General features: G+C 43.7%; 2 protein-coding genes across 5 annotated transcripts in view; both read right to left on the bottom strand.

Moving 5' to 3' along the window:
* Positions 1–421: 421 nt before the first annotated feature.
* On the bottom strand, positions 422–17,850 carry FBXO22 (F-box protein 22). The gene is made up of 7 exons (XM_081021628.1): positions 17,675–17,850; positions 10,576–10,708; positions 8,903–8,996; positions 8,062–8,157; positions 6,972–7,136; positions 5,158–5,323; positions 422–1,750 (listed from the first exon to the last, which is right to left on the bottom strand). The coding sequence occupies exons 1-7, from the start codon at positions 17,776–17,778 to the stop codon at positions 1,324–1,326; spliced, it is 1,185 nt and encodes a 394-aa protein (XP_080877754.1). The 5' UTR covers positions 17,779–17,850; the 3' UTR covers positions 422–1,323.
* Positions 17,851–20,635: 2,785 nt separating this feature from the next.
* UBE2Q2 (ubiquitin conjugating enzyme E2 Q2) overlaps positions 20,636–23,848 on the bottom strand; it is a 39,483-nt gene continuing 36,270 nt past the window's right edge. For 2 of the 4 annotated variants that reach the window (XM_081021572.1, XM_081021571.1), the window contains exons 12-13: positions 23,744–23,819; positions 20,636–22,344 (exon numbers count right to left, since the gene is read on the bottom strand). In XM_081021572.1, coding sequence (XP_080877698.1) covers positions 22,313–22,344; positions 23,744–23,819 — 108 coding nt within the window. In that variant the 3' untranslated portion in view covers positions 20,636–22,312. The remainder of the gene's footprint in view (positions 22,345–23,743; positions 23,820–23,848) is intronic. The other 2 variants (XM_081021574.1, XM_081021573.1) reach the window with 1 other exon arrangement.

A 23,848-nucleotide genomic window follows, 5' to 3' on the forward strand; every position in this document is an offset into this window, starting at 1 on the left:
TATTGTAGTAGGTTCTGACCTACAAGAGGTTTTGCCACAATAACCCTGTTAGTCTTTAAGAGGACCACAAACTCATTTGCTATTTTGGGTGCAAATGAGAAAGATTGCAACAGTTTTCATAGCCTATAGTTGATGGGAAAGGGTCCTGCAGAAATGACCCAGAGATAGGAAGCCCACGCAGAGGGTTCCCCAAATATGCTGTTTATCTTACGGTGACACTGGCACTCCTGAGTAGTTCAGTGAATCAGAGCTAGCTGAACACTTCCAGTAAAGATTGCGGGCTCTTGCTTTCATGTTTTTGCTTCACCTTGTCCCCCACACCGAGATATTCCTTTCATACTGTTCCAAGGAAGACGTCATCTGTAAGAAGTGGAATTAGTTTTGTAAATCCAACAGTAAGGATATGGAAAACTATCGTTAGTGCCTTATCAACCCCATTTATTCATTTCCATCTCTTTGTGGGTATCTTTATATAAAGAGCATTGTCTTACATTTCAAACACATCCACTCACAAGGATTTGCCACACAGCAAAGTGATTTATGTGATCATGTGTCCAACAACAGCTTAACCTCCTGCCAAAAGCAGCTTGAGAAGTAGTGTTGCAAACAAGCCAAGGGCAGCATAAGGTTTCATTTCCAACACACCACTAAGACTGGGTGGATTGGTTTGAAGGGTCTTCCTAACCACTTTTTCTAGCTCGAGAATTGTCCTGTTATTCATATGTGATGGCCCAGCCTTCTGCAAAGTAGTGTTGCTGTCACAGTAGAAAACTGTAATGTAATGTTGATGTAATACAGAGGCATAGCAACAGTGTTTTTTAAAAACATAACTGAAAGTTCGTTTAATGCTTAACTTGATCGTTGTGTCAAAATCTGGTCCATAAACTGCATGCAGAAATGCTAATTATGTTACTTCTAAAGATATGAGTTCACTTAACTCTGACCTAAATAATTTGCAAATTTAGAAATAAATAAATTCTTTGGGTTGTATTAAACTAACATTTAGTCAGATTACATCCAATGAAGTTAGTAGCCATCATTTAGATAGATTTCAGTGGGTCTACTATCAGCAAAAAGTTAGTTGACTAGAACCCTTTACCAGAGATCTGACAAATCTGAAATTTTAAAAAACCCTTTCTTCCTCATCAAATTTAATTTAATATTATGCCACCTAGACACCCTAAGTCAATGGTACAGTGATTACAATTGTTTCAGGATCCACTTCTGTTGGAAGTGTGTACAGTGTTTCAGATTTTGTTTTGTTTTTACATTGCTGGAATTAAAACAGCATCGTTTCTCTGGTGCACATTTACAACTAAAGGTTTAAGCTTGATTTGCTTTGGCTGAACCCAGATGGATAATGGTCATTACAGTGGTGTAACCATGGAGCAAGTCATCCTTTGTGTCATTATACTCTCGGAGTATAAAATTCCCGGTCACAATTCGATCACATCCTATCTCCCCATGTCCAAAAAAGCCAAAGAGGGGAATGTTAGGAAAGAACTTCCTAAAAGCATCAGCCTCAAGATTCTGTTTGGTTTTATAATGTTGATATCCCCTGCCAACACATGCGAACATAAAACCAAGGCTATTGTGTTCAGGAATGTTTGTGGCTTTGAGGCGCTGCACTGCTGCTTCTGCTGTCCTCTCATCAATTACATCCTGATCTAACAGAACAGTCGCACTCTGGATCTGCGGTCCACTGAAAGCCAAGCCAACAACACCACAAGAATCAGCAGCCTGAGTGTTACTGAAAGAGAAGAGAAACAAAACACCATATTACAAAGGGGGGTTGTCAGAATGGAACAGCATCATCAAGACTCTATACAATACAAAACAAGAAAAACAATGTGAATATTATTATTATTATACATAAATACTAGGCACTCCACTGTTTCTCTCGGCATGTTCCTGCCCACGTCCCCAAAGTCTTGTTTGAAGGCTGTGAACATTTATGAATCCAGAAAATTTTAACTTCCCAAACAAGCAAATTGTTTTCCAACAGGACCTACTTTGTTATTCTGTTTGTTTATGTGTGCTTCCATTGGGAATATAATTGTAGTATAACATAAAAATACTTATAATACATAACACAACAGTGTTGTAGCTTTTGTTTAGTGAATGCCTTCCTGGCTAAATATATCTATATAGCCCCCCCCCCCCCGGCGAATCTAAGTCTGTTACTGAGGGATCCATAATTTGTGTGCTTGACTTTACTATTTGGAAGACATTGCTAGGAATTTACAATATAAATACACAAAAATATTTAACAAACAAAAACCCTTTACCAGCCCCCCCCCCCCCGTTTAAAAGGCCATAGCTTGTTTAACTAGCCAAGGGCCTCATATAAGAGAAAGGCTTTGCCTGGCGCCAGGTGAGCCTCCCTTGGGAGAGCATCCCACAAGCAGGAGCCACCATAGAAATGGCCACCATTCTTGTAATGCCACCCTTCAGATCTCCTGTGGGAGTGGCACACAAAGAAGGACCTCAGATGATGATCACAGGGTCTTGGAGAGGCGGTCCATAAGTTTGGAAGAATGGAATCTGTACCTTTCCCAACATGCTAGCAACTGGTATCTTAAAATCAGCTCAGACAGATTCATAACCCATGTAGGGCTTCCTTCTATACTTGCTAGCAACTAGATCAACAGATAGCTTATCTTTTGAGGATGTTGACCTACAAGCTCCAAATGGGAGCTAGCCAAGCTAAAATGTTGACAAACAAAAGGTATTTGCTCCTGAAAGACTACTATTTTTCAAGGGGAAAGAAATCACAGGTGCTGTAACAGGTAGCTAAACACCCTTTGCTGAAAAGCTACATTATTAACCTTTAAATGGACAGAGTGCAGTTCAGCCAATGGCTGCTGTCCAAAAGATGAAAATTCCCCTTACCAAACTAAAGAACTTGCAAAATGCTTTAGAAAAGCAGCACAATGGTTATCTAGCCCACGCTGTATAAACTTATAAAGTTCTGAAGAGGTTCAGAACTTCGGCCCAGTATACCAGAAGAAATGTCTCCATCCCCATCGTTCTGCCCGGACACTGAGGTCCAGCTCCGAGGGCTTTCTGGTGGTTCCCTCCCTGCAAGAAGTGAGGTTACAGGGAACCAGGCAGAGGGCCTTCTTGGTAGTGGCGCTTGCCCTGTGGAACGCCCTCCCATCAGATGTCAAGGAAATAAACAACTATAGTATCTGACTTTCAGAAGATATCTGAAGGCAGCCCTGTTTAAGGAAGTTTTTAATGTTTGACATTTTATGTTTTTAATATTCTGTTGGGAGCAGCTCAGAGTGGCTGGGGAAACCCAGCCAGATTATCATCATGATCATCACCACACCTGCTGTACACTATTGAAGATTTTGTTCTGTGCTGATTTATAGAATGTCATTTTGGGTGGGAGGCATGCCAGGAATACTGCGAACCTACTGGCTGCCAACCCAAATAAATAATACGAGTAAATTACTTCATTATACCAACTGCAAGTTAACATTAAGGCATCAGCTATCCTGCAAGATTCCCCCAGATCAATGAGTGGTGCTTATTTCTTGAATTAAAAAGTACTGTATCCTCAGACTAGACTTCAAATGGACTGTAAGAGAGAGGTAAGTGGTGAAAGTTCTGCCTCCCTTTGGTTAATTTGCTACGAAGATGTGATTTGACCATAATTCACCTGACATCATGCCTGTTCCAGTTGTACTGTACACTGAGTAAACACCATATAATAATACAGACTGATTTGAGAGGGACACTTCATTCTGACAACTGCTAGAACACCACTGGAATGTAAGCTGCTACATCTGTGTACAGAAGTAGCACATCACTGTTTATATTCATCCCTACACTATCAGACTTTCAGAAGCCCATGCATTTGCCATGGATTCACTGGGAAAGGGAGAGGATGTACATGGCTTGATATGCCATGCACAAATTAAGATTGCCAAGATTTCCAATGCAAGCCAAAAAACCACAGCAAGCTCATCTAGGAAGCTCACAGCACCTGCACTGGTGGCCCCTGTTCAGCTCAGCAACATTCTTCAGGGAAGGCTGGACTGATTAGTAACCAATCAGGAAAGCTAGGTCCAGGATGCACTTCTGATTAGCAGCCAAACAACCACATGTTGTTTAGCACCCTCTCCTGAATAATTTTCACCAAACAGAAAAGAACGAATCCAACACACAGCTGATCTCCCGCACACTCCCAAGCACAATCGTGCATGGGCTAGCAGCTAAAGCGATCTGCTGTGTTTGGAGCTGTGCCTTCCAAGCTTCAAATATCAAAGCAGATACAGTTACCAGCCTCAAAAAAAAGGTTTCATTTGCAACGGCCATGACATAGCTTTTATAAATAAATGCCGCAATCAGTGTTTTAGCAAAAATAAAGAGAAATCTGTAATCTAGCCACGTTTCTCCCAGGCTCAGCTGCTTCAGTTCTACGTTAAGTACAGCTATTAATTCAACAGAGGATTCAGGAATCTAAGGAGTTCCTTGAAACGTTAGAACCAGTTATGTTTTCTATGCCTTCAAAAGGTAGTGATCCGACTCCAATAACCACGATCCAATACCCAGATAATCTATTTTCCAAGACAATGAAAAACAATGAATCCATTGTGCCCTGTTACATACCAAACCAATTATTATTTGAGACAGATGTGGCTGTTAGGGAGATCACAAAGTTCTAAGGGAGGGCATGTTGTGGAAAAATTAGATAGCAGTTTTATTCCCTCTTCTAACCCAATGACATTGACAGGAGAATGAGAACAGATCAAACAAAGCACATGGGATAATGGAACTTCTAGGTTTGGTGGCTATATGCCACTGAATGCTAGTTGCTGAGGAGATAACAGAAGAGAGATACTGCTTTCATGTCTGCCAGAAGGTCTCTCATATCATCTGACTGACCACTATGCGATACACAGGATGTTGGACCTTTGTTCTGATTCATCATGGCTTTTATTAAGCAATCATCACCACCTCTAGCCTCAAGAGATTTCAGCAGACCTTGAGAGTCAGAAACTTGTTTTTAAATAAACAGAAGCCGAGATTTTCAGAAATGGGTGGACACTAAACTAACTATCTGGTACACAAGAGATCATTAGGCAATACAGGGTTCTAGTGGACACCTGAGGGCAGAGAGATCCCCATTCTTCCAAAGATACCCACTTCTCAGAAGTTAGAGATGTAAAGCTCTCCACGTGTCCGCCAGCCAAGATGATGCTTTTTTCATTCAAGCGATTGACTATTTGGTGTAGAAATCGGGTTCCTCCTGACTTCCATGTGTTGTACCCAAACAAAAGAACCACTCTGAGATCGGGATTATTCTTCAGGCCTGGTTACAGAAAGAGACGGGGGAAAGGATCAACCTCTGTAATGTTGTCTTTTGGCAGGAACAACAACAGGCAAGACAGTCTTGCATCTGGACTGGATGAACTGCATCACTTTTGTTTTCTGGGCTACTTCTCCCTAAAGGCTCAAAGAGCAGAATGCATATCATAAAGGCAGAGGCTCTATAAAGATTTGTTGTTATCATTCAGGCCCTCTAGCTGTTTATGACCTCCTCTTCAGCATATAATCCTGAAGGTTTCGTGCAGCCCCTAATTGTATGTTGTGTTTTGTTTTGCTCTGCACATGGTGATTTTAACCAGTAGCTAGCATTTTACGTGTCAGAATACACCAACCCCATAGTGCAGGAAGTAACCAACTTCCTTTGAGGTCAGGTAAACAACACACCCAGCATATCTAAGTTACGTTCCCCAAAGTTAAAAAGGCCCATAAAAACAAGTTGGACTTGTTACTCTTCACAAGGGAGATGCTCCAACCTGGACAACAGATCTATTAGATGCTTTAGGTTAAACTGCATGTCTACTGGAGCAAAGATTCTTCTTCTTTCCCCCCCTTTTTTTACTGTGGCTGGTGGGGAAGATGAGGACTGTGGAGAACATTTTTAACAAAACATCTCCATGCTATTATTCCTGAGGGGTTAAAGAATATCCTTTTCCAGGATAATCAGGACAACACAGAATATTTCAAAAACTCCCATGAGAAAAATACCATGGGGAAAAGAGGCTTGGGAAACAATGCAAATTTGCTTCTTCTCGAGAACTGGTTACAAAACATTTATATAAGGGTAATCAGACACTTCTAAGGCTTGCACAGGACGCAGGGAAGGTCACCAAAATAACCTAGAATGAGACCGCTGAGAAAGCACCCACTGCATAATTCAATCCAAGCCTATTTCCCCAATCCTGGATACTTTATATCTAAAACACCCTTGACAAGTGCCTGTTTCCTTTAGAAACACTGAAGGAGGAAGGCGGTGACCTTCATATTTAAAAAGTGTTCTCCCTGGTGTTTTGCCAGAATCCCACTCCCTTAAGCATAAAACTATTATGCCTCTTCTTCTATCAGTTGGCAGTACAGAAAGTACCTGCCCCTTCACTCATTTCAAAGAGGCTTTTAAATATTTGAAAATGATGTGTATGCATTGTAGTCACAATCTTCCTTTCCTTTGTCTAATATAAAGTCAGTTCATTCACCTTTTGCTCATGGTGCTTGTCTCTGTGGCTGCATAATGCATACAATGGCCCCAATTCTAGCTCTCCAAAGATACTTGCATGGCACACACACATCCAAACACTTTTTGTTGCAGTCACACTATAAGCACTTAGGTGTATATCTAATATTCTCTTTCAATGCACACTTAAAAACATAGAATCATAGAGTTGGAAGAGACCACAAGGGCCATCGAGTCCAACCCCCTGCCAAGCAGGAAACACCATCAGAGCACTCCTGACATATGGTTGTCAAGCCTCTGCTTAAAGATTTATCTGCTTAAACATTTATCACCCTCATAGTTTGCTTAAACATCTGCTTAAGCATTTATCACCCTCATAGTTCTCTCCTGAATCCATACTCATTGCAAATTTGGCTGCTAAGCTTTAATATTTTACTACTACAGTGTTTTAGTCATTAGGTACCTGCTTCAGCAAATTGGCTTTCATCAAAGACCCTGGTCTTCAAGTCTTTACAAAAGTGGAAGGTTTGAATCTTCACCCCATCAATCTTGGGGAACAATATTGCAAAGCCAGCTTCACCATCTTCAACTTCCAGAGGCCGATTGCTGCGAGACCCCATTGGAGTAACTAAGGAGGAGAGTTCAAAAGCAGGTGAATCTTGACATCTGTCTGCTGCTGCTTCCCCATCCCCTAGTCATGTAGTTTCACAATAATTTTTTTAAAAATGGTCCCATTTTGAAAGCAATATGACCCCAAAGCACTGTCAGCTAAACCAAGAAGGCTCTTACTAATCTCTGACACATCCTGCAGGAAGTTTTAAAAAACCCCACACATGTGACTTTAAAATCCACAGGCAAGAGGCCCACAGTGCAGTTGTTAAGAGCACATTCCTAGTAGGCTGAAGGTCCCAGGCTTACTCTCTGGTTAAACAGGATTTCAGACCGCTAGGAATGATTTGGGGTATGAGAGTTCCTAGGCTCATTTCCCAGGCAAACCTATGAGCAGAAGGGAAGTGGGGGGGGGGTGTCACACCTCTGGGCAAGAGCAGATGCTTTGAGTATAAAGAGGCTTGTTCCCTGACATTTCTCAGCCAGGCTGCGAAACATTCATGCCTGAAACTGGAGAGAAGGCCAGTCAATGTAGACAGTACAGGCAACCCCCAATTTGTGCGGGGGTAGTGTACCTGGCCCCCACGCACGGCAGCAGAGCACACATAAGCCCGCCTTACTCCATTCCACCCTCTTCCAGGTCCAAAAAGACCTGCAGATCGGTGGTCACACGTCACCTGAATGTGGGCAAAATGGTTGCCGTCTGTGGCAACCTGTGGACCAATGGTCTGGCTTGGTATAAATGCAGCTGGGGGGGGGGCATGCACTCATGGGGCCCATCAACTAGTGTGAACTGTTTCTTACTTTGTGACGGGTCGGAATTTGCCCCTCCCTCATTTACTTCTACAGAACACCATTGTATTTTGGGCCAGTGGAAGGAGTGGTTTGCAAGTGTGCTAACACTGGGCAAGGTGCAGACAGCTGAATGTACTGCTGTTTCTTACCTACAACTCCAGGTGTCACTAGACCAAGGACTTGGCATCGTCTGGGCAATAGTTTTTCTAAGGCAGTGGCTGTTTCTTTGCTATTTCTTCTTCGTGCTACAAGAAAAAACAATTTGCACAAGTTCACACTGAATCAGCAGTACAGCTGGAAAAAACTGCCAGGTCTCCATGATATTTTTAATTAGCTGCTTTAGCATGCATGGGTACTCCCCAGGTATGTTTAACCACTTGGCAATCTGTCCACATTTTTTCTAGGAGTGTGAACATTAAGGTGTTGGTTCAGGCTTCTGATAGGGCCAGAATTATAAGTGGCCAAAACAGGGAGGTATCATGCCATCCAGTATAACCATGTCTCTACAAATGTCTGAAGAAAGCAGGGAAATAACTTGCTACTTTCAAAGCCTTCCTGTGACCTTGGAGGCTTCTCTGCTCTGCTCCTGAGCCAGGAAAAGAGCACAAGGAGCCTCACTTTCTGCTGGGCCAGCAAAAGGCTTGAAAAGCACCAATGTGTCTTGTTTTGCAAGCCTCTCCGCAGCTTGATCTCTATCAGTGTCAAACTGTACCTCATCTCCACTGATCAGGGCCAGGACTTGTTGCAACAATGATCCTGGGTCTTGGAGCTCAGACTTTACCTCTTCCCACAGCACTGGTGGAGACTAAACCTTCTGGCTGGCTGCCAAGGCTATTCAATGCTATTTACTATTTAAATTCCTCCGGACTTCATCCACTGGATAAAACCAGATCCCTCACACAAGTGCTTCCATGTATAAATGTATAAAATCAGAAAGGATGCGGAGCAAAGCTTCTTCAAGGCAGAAGGAAACCCAACATAGATGCTCACCTTTCTTCTGCCTGTGGCTTGGACACTCTTCGTGTTCACTGAAAGACTCTGCATCTGCTATATACAATACTGTCTGGGGCAGCACCTGAACCTTCTGTAAAGTAAAAGCTGAGTATAAGAAAACAGAAACTGGAGAGGTGAATGAACAGGAACTTCTCTTTCAAAGGAAGAACAAGCATAGCAGGAAATGGGGGGGGGGGACTATTTAAACCCCCTAACATATATCTTGTCTCTTTTTAAAGTTATAGACATCCCAATACAAAACATGCTTGGTTTCGAGCATAAAGAATCATTTTACTTTTTGAGAGCTCCAGGGCCAGCCCTCAAGCAGCTGATTTGGAGTACCGTGAAATAGTTAGTATTTAATTTATTATTGTGCTTTTTTGCTGCTGAAAGGAGAGGGGAAAGAGAAGTGCTTGAGAGATTTTATGCCTCAGGTGCCAAATAACATGACATACTTTGAGTACTGCATGTATTGAAAATGAGGGGGGTGGGGCATTGCACCATTACCTGCTCTGCTGCAGGCAGCAAAATGTCCTGGGCTGGCCCAGAAGAGTCTGAAAGTGTGTCTGTTACTATATGTATTTACACCATCATTCACACACATCCTTTACAAAATATGATTCTTCAGGGCCAAAGTTTTCAACACGCATCTAAAACATTATTGTTAGAGTGACTATCTAATGTCAAGAAGCAGTTCTGGATACAGTCTGCATACGAAGCAGTTTTGAGTTCTCTCTGTTTTATGTTCTACCACTCTATATGGTAATCTAGGTCAACGTATTTTTTTCTATTAAAATATTGCATACATAAAAGACTATACAGTGGTACCTTGGTTCTCGCACGTAATTTGTTCCAGAAGTCCATTCGACTTCCAAAACATTCGGAAACCAAGGCTCCACTTCCGACTGGCGCAGCTCCCCGGAAACAAGCCAACAGCCGGACGGTCGGCTTCCAAAAAACGTTCAAAAACCAGAACACTTACTTCCAGGTTTTCGGCGTTCTGGAGCCGAAATGTTCTAGTACATAGGCATTCAAGAACCAAGGTTCCACTGTAAACCCTTATAGTTTAGGACTGTAATCCTAAGGACACTTGCCTATTGCAACTGCCACTGAGCTTAGCTGGACTTACTTCTGAATAGATACGTTCAGGAAAACACTATATCACATACAGATAAATGCATGGTTGCTCAGAAGCAAGTTCCAGTGTGTTCAACTGGCTTACTCAAAGGTATATGTGCACAGAATTTGAGCTGAGAACCCCATGTCAGTATCAAACACCTCCTTAAACCTAAAGACCAGCTGATACTATAGGACAGGACAAGCATTTAAGAACTCAGCTTCTCCAAATCTGACAATCAACCAAGTAGCAAGTTGCAATAGGTTACAAGTATGATATGCACTGTCACACCTAAAGCAAAATACATAGCAATGCTACAAAATCAACAGGGAAGCACCAATTGGATTTTAGGAGGTACATAAAGAGGAGCAGAGGAACAGTACTTGTGAGATTACCAATTGTGAATCATAGAATCGTAGAGTTGGAAGGGACCTCAAGGGTCATCTAGTCCAACCCCCTGCAAATGCAGGAATCTCAACCAAGGATCCAAGATATATAGTATATATATAAAGATCCAAGTATATAACTGTTCAAAGATGTTCCATTCACTTACCTCAAGCTCCTCTGCCAACACCTGAACCAGAGCATGACTGCTTGAAGGCCCTGGTTCCACTGTGGAGACCCAGACAACACTCTGCTGGGTTCTAAGGATTCGGCGGGAACACTCTCTCCATAACCGGCACACACTAAAACAACAACCCAGAATCAGCATCACTACAGACAGGAAGACAGCGATTTGGAGGATTCAAGGAATATGTCACCCTTGCAATAGCCCAATAAGTGAGGGCAGCATTTCCCCCCAGAAGGCAGGTGGGGGCGGAGGGAGCTAATAAGGACTCCTTATGTTGGTGGTTGAGCTTGCCCACTGCAGCTCACTGTTTCAGCAACTACCAGCTCTGTACATGGCCTGCAAGAGCAGCTGACTCCTTATCTGGAAATGTCTATCATGCACCTTCAGTGGTAGCAAACACTTCTTGCATTTTCTAAAAATGAACCACTTTGAAAGCCCAGCTGTCTCAATCTCAGAATTTTTTTAACAGGTTCCTTTACAGGAGTCTATGGCTTCATGCAGTTCACATGGAAAACTGCTAAAATATTACGTACCCCCAGTTACCAACTCCACTGGCAATCTGACATTCCTTTTCCTCCTAGTCACACCTGCATTTCTAAGAGAGAAGTTCAGCATCTGTCTTGGAATTTGATCAAGCTTCACCTGTCACTGCCTAGAAAACAAGAGAAGGGCCAAAGCATCTCTTATGTCAGCCATCGGCTCCATTTGAAAGGCAGCATTCAGAGGAGTCTTGCGATTCCACTCCCTGCACCAGCTGCACTGAATAGGGACAGGCATTGGCAAGCAAAGTTTCCAGGACAAGGGCAACATTTGTCCACTTCTCTTCCCCAGGAGGGACCAGGTGCTATACAGAACATCTTCCAAGAACTCAAGAGATATATGAGACAGAAACAACTCCATTTTTAATTCCATTCCCCATCAAACATTTACCCTGATGAGTGAAGTATAAAAGCAAGGGACAAGTAATGGTAACATACCTAAGTTATGCCAAGCTCAGCCAATTGTTTCCCTTTCCCAAAGTGAAAGCAGACAGTAACTTACATTGCAAATAAACTTATATTATGATTAAAGTTCTATACGACCTTTTGTCTGAGGATCACAGGAAGTTCACAATATAAAAACACAAATATACATATTACAACAATGAAATAACCACCCACCCAGTTTTAAAGGCCATAGATTGTTTAGCCAAAGGCCTGGATGTAGAGGAATGTTTTTGCCTGGTGCCTAAAGATATGGAACGAAGGTGTCAGGTGAACCTCCCTGGGGAGAGCATTGCACAAATGGGGAGTCACCATGGAAAAGGCCCGTTTTCATGCTGCCAACCTCCAGACCTCTTGTGGAGGCACACAAAGGAGGGTCTCAGATGATGATTGCAGGGTCTGGGTTGGTTCATAAGGGGAGAGGCAGTCCCCGAGGTATTGCAGTCTCGAGCCATTTAAAGCTTTATACTGTAGATCAAAACCAGCACTTTGAATTGGGCCTGGAGACTAATTGGCAGCCACTGCAGTCAAGCCAGAATTGGTGTAATATGCTCTAACCATCTTGCCTCAGTGAGCAGCCTGGCCACTGCATTCTGCATCATCTTCAGAGGCAGCCCCAAAGGTTCAGTAAACTAACCTACAGGCCACTGGAGCATAGACAACAGACAATAGGTCAGGCATGGCCAAACTTGGTTCTCTAGCTGTTTTGGGACTACAATTCCCATCATCCCTGACCACCGGTCCTGTTAGCTAGGGATGATGGGAGTTGTAGTCCCAAAACAGCTGGAGGGCCAAGTTTGGCCATGCCTGCAATAGGCTATCCCTGTGCAGATAGGAGTGCAGCTGGGCCATCAGCCAAAGCTACCGAGGCTACCTGAGTCTCAAGCAACAACAATGGATTCAGAAGTATCCCCACATCCTTCAGAGGAAGTATATCGCCAACACATGCAGGGAAGCGCTCACCCTTCCAGTCTAGGGAACTAATAGTGCCTCAGTCTTATCTGGATTGAGCTTCAGTTTGTCAGCTCTCATACATCCCAGACAATAGTCCAGGACAACCACTTCCTGCTTGGCTGCTATGATGACCGGCTGCCCATTCCATCGGAGCCGTCTCACACAGAAGATTTTGAGGATGAGATGAGAGTAATCATCCTTCCAACCCCCCCCCCCCCCCCAGGGCTTGGGAGGGCAGCTTCACCCGCAGATTGCCCAACACTTGCTCCCAATCTGGAAGGAATGAGGGGGCACTGGGTGGAAAGCACCATGCGTATACTTTTGGCAACTCTCCAAAGCTGCCGCCATGAGCAACAAACACCTGTTTTTAAAGATGAAATTTGGACTTAATTAACGGGCATGCTCTGAGCGAGGGGAGGTAAATTACACTGCTAACTGATTCAGCCACTGGGGTGCCAAAGGATTTGAGTGGAAGGATTACCATCACTACAGGATTGGTATGTCAGAACGGAAGGGGGGGGGGGAGCCTCCATTATTTCTTTTTGATATACTTCGTATCTGCTATCTTACTTGGCAAATCTTCCTGGAAGGACTGACTGCCGGATTGCTTATGTACACAAACGGGACTGGAGAGTATTTTCTTATTGTTATAATTTTGGTCTAATTATTAACTGTGTGGAAATGATTTATGAATTTGCAATTACCTTCAACGGATTGTTAAGAATAGAAGATGGAAATTGGTTTCTAGCTAAAGTACAGACTTATTTGTCTTGGAATGAGATAAAACGAAGTTTGGACATATGCCTGGTACAATTGGCAGAAAGCCAGATTTCCTTCATCTTGGGACGTGTCGCAGTGGAAAATCACAGGTGCGAGAAAGTGAAAGTGAAATGCCACAGACAGACTGTTGGAGTACAAAGAATATAAAGAGAGAAATAAAAAACAAACAAACACCCACAGAGAAACATACGATATTGGCTTAACTCGCTTGCCAGACGAACTCAGAGGCTGTTAAAAATAAATGAAGGATTAACATCCAATTGTTTTATTGGAACTACCGGGACTAATTAAGAGAAGCAGCATAAATGTGAGATCATCATCACCCCCCGAACCTCAGGGCATAGGAAGCCAACCAAAGACATATAATTTGCCATAAAATTTGGATCGTTTGATTATTTTATAATTTGGAATGTTATTAATGTGGTTTTTATTGGATTGTTAAAATGGAAAACTTAATAAATATTATTATTATTAAAAAAAAATGTCCAGGACAACCACTGCCACACCTCCAGGTGTAAAGGAGAAGCAGAGCTGTGTGTCATCAGCATATTCGTATTCCAAACTCCGGATGACTCTGCTCAGCCATTTCATGCAGATGTTGAACAGCATGGGGGATAAAATCAAACCCTGGGGAAATGACCATCCAAGTATGACCAGAACGAGAGCAAATCAGAGCCACTCACGCCTCACTTGGACAGCTGCTGCAGAAGGATACCATGGTTGATGGTACTGAAAGCCTCTGAGAGGCCAAGGAGAGGTTAAGGATACATTTCCCCTCTCCTGACAGAGGTCATCATTCAGGATAACCAAAGCAATTTCTGTGCCAAAACTGGGCCTAAACCCTGATTGAAACAGATCTAGAAAATCAATTTCCTCCAAGATCGGCTGGATCAGGTCCACAACCACCTGCTCAACTATTGGCAACTGGCCGATAGTGACTTAGATTTTCTGAGTCCAGAGACGGTTTCTTGAGGAGTGGTTTCAGCACTGCCTCCCCCAAGTAGGCAGGAACCAGCCCCTCTTGCAAGGAGGCACAAACCACTTCCCTGGTCCAGCCAGCTGCATCCTCCCTGCTAGTTTTTATCAGCCAAGAGTCCACAATGCCCTGACCGATCCAAGCACCTTGTCCACATCCTTGAGGCTTACTAACTGAAACTAATTCAGCATAACAGGACTAGACAGTACTTTGGAGACCTCTCGAGAGTCATCTGTTGTAATCGTGGAGTCAAGGTCTCAGCAGATGCAAGTGATTTTATGCTCAAAATGCTTTGCAAACACAGCTAGCTAACATCTGCTCTTTCACCTCCATTGGGCCAGACTGTAAAATGCCTTGCACTACCACGAAAAGTTCTGCTTTCACTATAATATGGTATGATATAATATAATGTTTTTTAAAATTGGCAATAAAAGGAAAGAAGAACAATTACAATTTCGCTACTGCATACTAGCACAGCTAGAAAACGAATGAATTAATTTATCTTACTTCCCTGCAACAGAAGTTCTCTAGATGGCAAACACAACAATTACATAAAATAAAAAGAGAGTTATAATAATAATAATAAAACCTTTATTGCATTAGCATACAGCCATAGCAAAATAAGACAAAAATACTAGAGACAAGCAACCAAACAAAATTCAAAGCGATATTACTGGCGTAATGACATTTAAATTACCCTAAGACAATAATGTAAAGATTTAGTTGCCAGCGCCAAGAATCTAAAGTGCGGATGTATATAAAACATAAAATGGCCCCAAAATAGGCTCGGCACATTGGGTTGAAAAAGTAATAAAAAGAATTAAAACAGGTCCAGGTCTAGGACTCACTACCCAGTCAGAGTAGCCCTGAGTTTCAGAGCCTGCACTATAAAGATTGCCACCCCACGTGAAATTTGGGGATTTGCGTCCACAAGAAGCGATTTCAAACAGTCTTCCTTAGATGTAATGGTGGACGGGATCAAGAGGAGGAGCTTAGGTCTTATTGGCTCATAAATAGGGCAGTAGAAAAAGAAATGTATGAAGTCCTCTACTTCATTCATTGTGCATGGACATAAACGCTGAGTAATAGGGGTCTTAGAGTAAATCCCCTGCAGGAAGGCCGTGGGTATAGAATGGAAACGGGCCATAGTAAACGCTCTTCTCAAATTGGGCTCCGTCAGGTCTATCAAGTAGTTGGCAAGTGATCTTACCACTTTCACTTTAGGGAGCCACATGGAGAGGCGAGCTGTAGTGGACTGTGCCCGGTCCATGGCCTCGTCTCTTGTAAGAATCCAGGCCCGGATTTTATGTTGGTCCCAAGATGACAGCGTGTCGAGATCTGGGAGGGAGTAGCGTGCAGTAATAGTCTCCATGGCCTTGGACCATTTGTTGGTATGAGAACAAGTTAAAAAGGCTTGCCTAGCTAGTAGGGAACCTGGGGCATTGATTAATTTACAATAAAAACTAATGATTCTAATGTGGGCTCTCGCAACAATGGAGGGGAGGCCCAGTTCTGTTCTTAACTGTGCAGCAACTGAGCCCTTGGGGAGGCCCAGTATCTTTCGTGCAAAAGAGTTTTGCAGAATCTCCAGCCGTTGTAGTGTTTTTAAATTCCACCCCCAGATTTCAACCCCATACAGTAACATCGGGAGGACTTTGCTGATAAATGCTTTTCTGGTTGGTGGAACCAACTGGCCGCCTTTTGCATAGAAGAATTTCTCCAAAGCTTTGATGGTTCTACGGGCAGCCAGGATGGTCATATTTAGGTGAGCTGACCAGCTAAGCCCATGCTGAAAAGTGATACCCAAATACTTGAATGCTGAACAATATTCAATAGAGTGGCCCTCAAAATTCCAGAAAGGCTTCCGAGTTTTCATGCCCAAAGTAAGAATTTTGGTTTTGGCGAAATTGATTTTGAGGGAGTTGGTGTCACAATATGTCATGAGCCCTCTGAGCATGTTGTTTAAGCCCTGCTTGGTTAAAGACAGTATCACCATGTCGTCCGCATAGAGTAATATGGGGATCTTGAGCTGTTGTAAAGAGGGGGCAGATTGATTTAGGGCCTTCATGGTTGTAACGATGTCATTGATGTAGAAATTGAATAGAAAGGGGCCAAGAGGCAGCCCTGTTTGACCCCTTTATTCAGAGGGAAAGGATCAGATAGAGCTCCCAGAGGGCCGAATTTTACTCTGGCCGATATGTCATTATGAATTTCCATAAGAAGGTGGAGGAGTCTCTTATCTATGTTAGTGTAACTAAGCTTCTGCCATAGCCTATCTCTGGGGATGGAGTCAAAAGCGGAGGTCAGGTCCACAAAAGCCGCGTGTAGTTTGCAGTTGAACCTGTTTAGGTATTTATCAATCAGGGTAAATAGAACAAGACATTGGCCAGATGTGCTGTGACCTTTACGGAAGCCAGCCTGTTCCGGGTGGAATAGCTTTGTTTCTTCTGCCCACTCGATTAATTTCTCTAGCAAGAATCTAGAGTAGACCTTGTATGATATGTCCAGCAGGCTGATAGGTCGATAGTTACGCGGATCTTGTGGGTCCCCCTTTTTATGTATTGGGATGACTATGCTCTGTTTCCAATTAGGTGGAATCTTAAGAGTAGCATTAATAGTGGTGAAGAGAGATGCTAAAATAGGGGCCCACCACGTCTGGTTCGATAAGAATACCTCAGGTGGTATCATATCCTCCCCCGGGGATTTATCCCCTGAAAGCGTGCTGGTTAGTTGTATACATCTCTCTGGGGAGACTGGCTCCCAGGTGGGCAAGGCAGATGCTGGAAGAGTGGAGACAACATTTACTTCGGGATCTGGGGCGGAATACAGCTGAGCAAAGTGAGAGTGCCAACTGGCTGCTGTGATGTTATTAGCGATGAATGAGGGGGGTCTTAAACCTGCATTAATTAAATTCCAGAATTTCTTGTCGTCACGGGTTTTAATGAGAGTTGTATCCAATGCTGGTCATACTCGGGAGTAGGCCCATGGACTTTCATTTCAAATTTTGATCCAAGAATCTGCTACAAATAAAACTTAGTTGGAGACAAATCGTATACGTATTTCCAATAAGAGAAAAGCTCCCAGGGGAGGCTTTCCCACCCCTTCCCCAGGTTACACGCCTGCGCTGCAGCAAAGCAAACCCAGGGGGGCTCGGCCCCAACCACTGACTGAGAAGAGGATTAGGTGAATTCATGGGTGGGAAGGCTGCCAAGGGCGGGGCTGCTTCCGGGAGCCCCTGGAGGGGGGGGGGCGAGGGCTTCCCCGGGGCGCCTGCGAGAAGAGGGCCCCGGGCCGCAGGGCGAAGGGACCCCGGGCCATCTAGTCCACCCCCTGCATCCCCAGGAGGGCGAGCCTGTCCCCCGCCGGCCCCTCGGAGCCCCGCCCTCACCAGGCCGCGCGCAGCAGCGCCTTCGTCGGCAGGAAGCCCAGGATCCTCTCCACCACCTCGGCGAGGTTGCTCAGCACGTAGCCCCCTTTCGGATCGGGCTCCATAGCAACGCCAGGCCGCGCCGGTAGCCGAGCAACCAGCGGAAGCGGAGCGGGAGCCGGAAGCGACCTCGGCGCGTCATCAGAACTGCGACAGCCCCGGCACCATAGAGACGGAGCCGAAGGGAATGGTGAGCGCCGCTTCCGGCGGCCCAGGGGCTCCTCGGCGCTCTTGCTCCGCCTCGGGCGCCGGAGAGACTTCCGTGCGAGGGAAAGGCCGAGCGAGAGGAGGGGGCGGCGGGGGGGGGCGGGACCGGCGCCTCTTTGGCCTCGCCCGCTTCGCGGTGCAAGAAAGGAGTGAGGCGGAGGAAAGCGGCCTCCCTGCCTCCCTCTGGACCCGAGAGAAGGAAGTTCTGCGCCTGGTTGAGCCTTTTCTCTCTCTCCCGAAGCCGTGAGGGGAAGGAAAGACCATTTCCGTCTTCAGAAAGAAGCAGGACCCAACTGGGGGGGAACTAAGCAGGGAAGGGCAGGATGGCGCCATGCAAACTCCCTTTCTTAGCAAATTCTATTAAAATAAAACTCCCAGTATCACGATGTCTTTCTAAAATTCCAGGTTGTGATCCCAGCATGAAACTCTTCACAGCTACCACACTCTCTCGCCAGTACTTTCAGGGAGCCGCAATAGCTCTCCTGGCCTCTTGCCATCACTTCCAAGATTAACCCATTTTCTTATGGCCTAACTTTTCCTAGAGTTCATTTCATGAGATGCATGAAAACCTCCGCATGGAGATTTATAAAACATGCCTGGCTTTTAAGGTGTCCAAAATTCTGTCTGTTTTGCTGTAGCAGACTAATACAGCTGCCCATATTCTTTGAAACTAGTATTTTTAGCCCCACTTAGAATACTGAGCACAGTTCTTGTTGTAGATCTCCAAATGGTAGGCCTAGGAAAGGAGTACCAAGACCATGAAGGTAAAGTTATAAGAAAAGGTTACAAAGTATGGAGGGTGTATTTTAGTTCAGAAAAAAGCCCCCCTCACACGACACTGGAATCCAGGGTCATCAAGAGATTTTGGGTAAGGCAAACAGAAGTCCTTCACACAGCCCATAGTTGAGCTATGAAGTTTGTACAGTGGTACCTCAGGTTACAAACACTTCTGGTTACAAACCCCGCTAACCCGGAAGTAGTACCTCGGGTTGAGAATTTGCCCAAGGATGAGAACAGAAATCGCACATTGGTGGCAGCGGGAGGCCCCATTAGCTAAAGTGGTGCTTCAGGTTAAGAACGGTTTCAGGTGAAGAACAGACCTTCGTAACGAATTAAGTTCGTTACCAGAGGTACCACTGTAATTGCAAAATGTCATTATGGTTACCAAATTAGATGGCTTTAAAAGGGGATTATACAATTTGTGGAGGATACAACCACCAACAACTACAAGTCATGATGGCTTAATGGTATAACAGGGATCATTGGAAGTAAGCCCCTAAACATCAGTTGCTGGGAATTTATTGACAGGCACTTTTTATCCTCATGCTTTGCCTGTGCTCGTGTAATCTCACTGTATACAAGTTGTACAAGTGACAATAAAGTATTTCAATTTCAATCAAAATAGAGGAAATTGTGCACAAGTGAGACTTCATGCATTACACTTGTATCCCACTTTTCTTCCAAGAAGGTCAAGGTCCTCCGCCCCCCCCCCCCAATTTTATCATGAGAACCACCCTGGGATGTAGTTGCAGCCGTGTGTTGACTATAAGGGGTATCTGAAGGAACTGGATATATTTAGCTTGAAGACTAAGAAGGGACAAGATTGCAGTCTTCAAAATACCTAGAAAAGGCCAACATTTTGCTCTCTACTGGCCCAGTATTCTGGCTCACTACTCACCTCCCCATGAATCCCAGAAACCAGTATTTCAAGGCATACTGTCTTTGACAGTGGAGGGGTGTGTATGTATCAAAGCTGGTGGGGATCACTACCTCTTGAAGGGACAAATTGCATAGCACTGTGTGTTTGTCCTGAATCCTCAGATACTATGCTGCATTGGGGCCCCAGGTTCAGTATCACAAGATGCTCCATACACTTTCTCCATGCCATACATAATTTCACACACCTCTATGATGTCCCTTTACTTAACTTTTCTTTAAACTAAAATGCCCCATATAATAAATCTGTACACTGTTTCCTGCTGTCAAGGATTTTCCCCCCTCGGGGGCCAGAGGGAACTTTCCCCCTGCTGAAGCAATTTAGGTTTTGTGGGGCACTGAGGGGACTCCACCCTGAGTAAATTGAAGACCCCCCAAACCCTGCATGGCTCTCTGGTTTCTACTTTTGCATTCACTGTCTCAGACTGCAGACAAACAACTTCAAATATTTTCTTTAAAGCAGCCAACAAAGCTTCAAAATTACTTCAGTCACTAATGTCATGTCTATATGAATCTGTATCACAGAATGTTATGTGTGAGACTGAAAGACAAAACCAACTCTTCATGAGAGCTTTTGAGTGAGAAGTAGGTCATTTAAAATTATCACAGTGCTCTCTCACTTTCGCCAAGTTGTGATTCATGCTTTTGGTTTTTTTCTAGTTTCTAATTCAGTGACAAAAAAGACAATAACTTAGCTTCTTCATTTGCAAATGTGAACATGCAGCTTTTAAGCAGGCCCACTGAAACTATTGAGCCTATGTTAGCCATATCTATTTACTTCAGTGGGTCTACTCATGGGTTGAATACCCCACTATGGGCTTAAACACCACTACCAAAGATTGGTTTTATGCTTTTTAAACTATTGTATTAGTGTACAGCATAGTAGATCACCTTTTTAGTACTGTGTGCCATTTCTCATGTTTACAAAACATCAGCTGCAAGATACCACACTCAGTCACTGAAAGCAGACTCCTTCCAGAAATAAAGTGACAAATAGAATTCTTAAAATGGTTCTTTATTCATAAACTTGATGCAAGTTTACAGATTACCGTACACTGCTAAATAATTCTGCAATGAAAAATGAAACTCAGAAACAATAAAAAGCAAGCCAAGTGTGCACCTGTCATTCTGCTTGTCCATTAGAATACTAAAGAATTCAATAATGTATTCAAAGTTTTAGCCTCAGGTTTGAAAAGGAGCTGCAGAAATGCTTACAGAATTCGGCCTCTGCCTTATGGCTGCTAACAGGATTTCACTGGAATAATATGTACAATCAAACAAGCAGGGAAGCTGGAAGTCATCCACTCCCTAAAAGACTGCATGAAACAGTCTTTGACCAGGCCAAATCCTTCTAATCCAATCCTCCAAGCTAAAAAAATCCAAACAAAAACAGCATATGTGACCAAATGCCTGGGCACAAAAAAGCACAAATTTAGGATTTTTTTCTCCAAGGTCAAGGAGGAGGGCTGAGGGGCAGAGACATTTCTGGAGACCCCCCTCCCTCCAAAAAAGTGCTTATACCCTTATTTCCTGTGAACAAAAAGGTCTAGTCAATTTCAGCTACCAAAAAATAAAAATCACACCTGATTTTTTTAAAAAAGGTAAGGCAATGTTATAGCAGTTCCCGACCCACAGCAGCTACAGATCCAGATTCATTTCCTAAATGGAAGAGCAGTTCCCCATTAGTTTTTCTACGAAACCATGGTCACAACTATAGCAACCTTCTTTTAAAAACTCTGAATCAAGTGATCCCTGGGACTTGTTACTGTTGCTTTTGTTTAAAAAAACATTTTCCAAAGGAGTGTCTTCTTGATTTCTGCCAATTGCTTTTTAAAGTTCATTACTCTACAAATGATTGCAACAACCCGTTAATAGAATCGAATGCCTAAGAAGGTTTATAGTATTTTAAATAACTTCAAGCTTTATATCTATGGCTCCTCCTTTCAAAGGAGCCAACAAGAGCCAACAAGTAGCAAAGTAGCCCAGCAAAAAACCGATGCCCCAGTGGATATGACTAGTCACAAAGTTCTCTTGGCACAGCCTGGCTCTGCTGAAGCAGCAGGGCACCTCAAGGGCATCTCTGCCCAGAAACAGCTCATATCCTCAATACAGCCATGAAAGAAGAAGGAAAGTTTTAACGATTTAACATTACGGTTCTCCTATCATCATCAAATTTGGCAATACTATGAATGCTCTCAGTTTTAGACCAAGGGGAGGAGGAAGGAGTCTGATTTAATGAGACCTAAAAACGTTGTAACATATTATTAAACTAACTTTATTCAACTTGGTTGGCTTTAAATAAAATATATTGCAGTTGTCTGCAGTTTGGAAAAACAAATAAGTGCATACAAAAGGGGGGAGATCTTAATGACTGGTATTTTAGTAAACCCCAAGAGCCCAGTTTGAAGGATTCACACTCTAAATGGAGTGGGGATTGGTATGCTTAATTCATGGGGACAATAAAGTTTTAAAACTGTTCAGTTGAAGATACTTGACAGAAGAGCAGAATTGTACAGCTGTAGCTTATAGTGGATGTGTCAGTCAACAGATTATCCACTAGTTATCTATGAGCTAGAATCTTCAGTATGGCTGTTATGGGGGCATTCATAGTTGAATCTGTGTTGGAAGGAAAATCTTTTACTGACATTGGTCCAAGTGTATGAAAAGTCCACAGTGTTAACCATCTTCTTTAGGAGGTGTGAACCAGCCTGCAGGAAGTATATATAAAAAAAGATTTGGCATTAACAAATGTGCAGCAGTGGTGGCAACACCCATTTTGTAATTGCACACGTGCTTAATAACTATATAATATACCATGATACTTGGTTGAAGCACCAGTGCAGCCAGGTGTTCTGAGCATCCACATAAGACAACATGAGTTCTTTAATGCGTTTCAGTCTACATATAAATAACTCGGTGCTTAGGAATCCAGTTCTGCAACTGGAAGATATTATGCAAAAACCAGCAACATTTGGAAACAACTTACTTGACAGACTGTCCTAATGATCAAACATGCAAGCAAAGAATTATCAACCCACCTTAATATTAAAAGGTAAAGGTACCCCTGACTGTTAGGTCCAGTCGCGAACGACTGGGGTTGTGGCGCTCATCTCACTCTATAGGCTGAGGGAGGCAGCATTTGTCCACAGTTTTTCCGGGTCATGTGGCCAGCATGACTAAGCCGCTTCTGGCGAAACCAGAGCAGTGCATGGAAATGCTGTTTACCTTCCCACCAGAGTGGTACCTATTTATCTACTTGCACTTTGACGTGCTTTCGAACTGCTAGGTGGGCAGGAGCAGAGACCGAGCAACGGGAGCTCACCCTGTCATGGGGATTTGAACCGCCGACCTTCTGATCGGTAAGCCCTAGGCTCAGTGGTTTAGACCACAGTGCCACCTGTGTCCCCTACCTTTATATTACCAGTATCTAATACCAGGACCAGGACCAGGACCAGTCTTAAGGGGGCTCTCAGTACGGTGCCACTGATGGGCCTCCAGCTCCCCCCAGTGTGGGTCTGCTGGGCATTGCACTTTGCATTGCACTTTGGAGAAGCAAAATGGCAGCTGGCTGTCACAGATTGGAACAGAGAAGTGGTACCACGGCCTGCTCAATACTGAAATGGCTGTCCGGGAGCCTGGCAAGGAGACTGGTAGGGTGGCACAGCTGGGTTGGGCCAGCGTGAGGGGCCCTGGGACAACTGTCAACCACTAGCACCAGGCCTGATAGGATCTACAATGAAACCAAATCAAAACTACAATTCATTATTAGAAAGGTAAATTTTAACTTCTTTCCCCCACTTCTTTAATTCACTAGACCTCCCCAAAAAGTGTGACCTTAAATTGCTGCCCTACCAGTCTACTGAGATCAATTAGCTGATCTAATTTTCAGATTAAACCTTGGTGGGGGTTGCAATTATATTTATGTATCAGGGAAGTAGGAGTTAAGTTATGACCAACTTCCCAACACACTATTACACTGTTTACAGAACCAGACTATGCGCAGCTCTGGATGCCTGCGAAAAACATGTATATGAGGAGCGGAGTGGCTTCTCTCCTCTGACGTTATACTTACACAACTATGTGTTTTACCATAGCATGCATACATACCATACATACCATTTTTCTCATGTAACTGTACTAGAGATTTATAGGATTGCTGTGCTCTTGCTAGGTTATATTGGTTCTGAAAGAAAGAGATGAATGGAAGAAGTA

This window comes from Podarcis pityusensis (genome assembly GCF_964106645.2).
Source record: "Podarcis pityusensis genome assembly, chromosome: 9".
NCBI classification, from domain to species: domain Eukaryota; kingdom Metazoa; phylum Chordata; class Lepidosauria; order Squamata; family Lacertidae; genus Podarcis; species Podarcis pityusensis.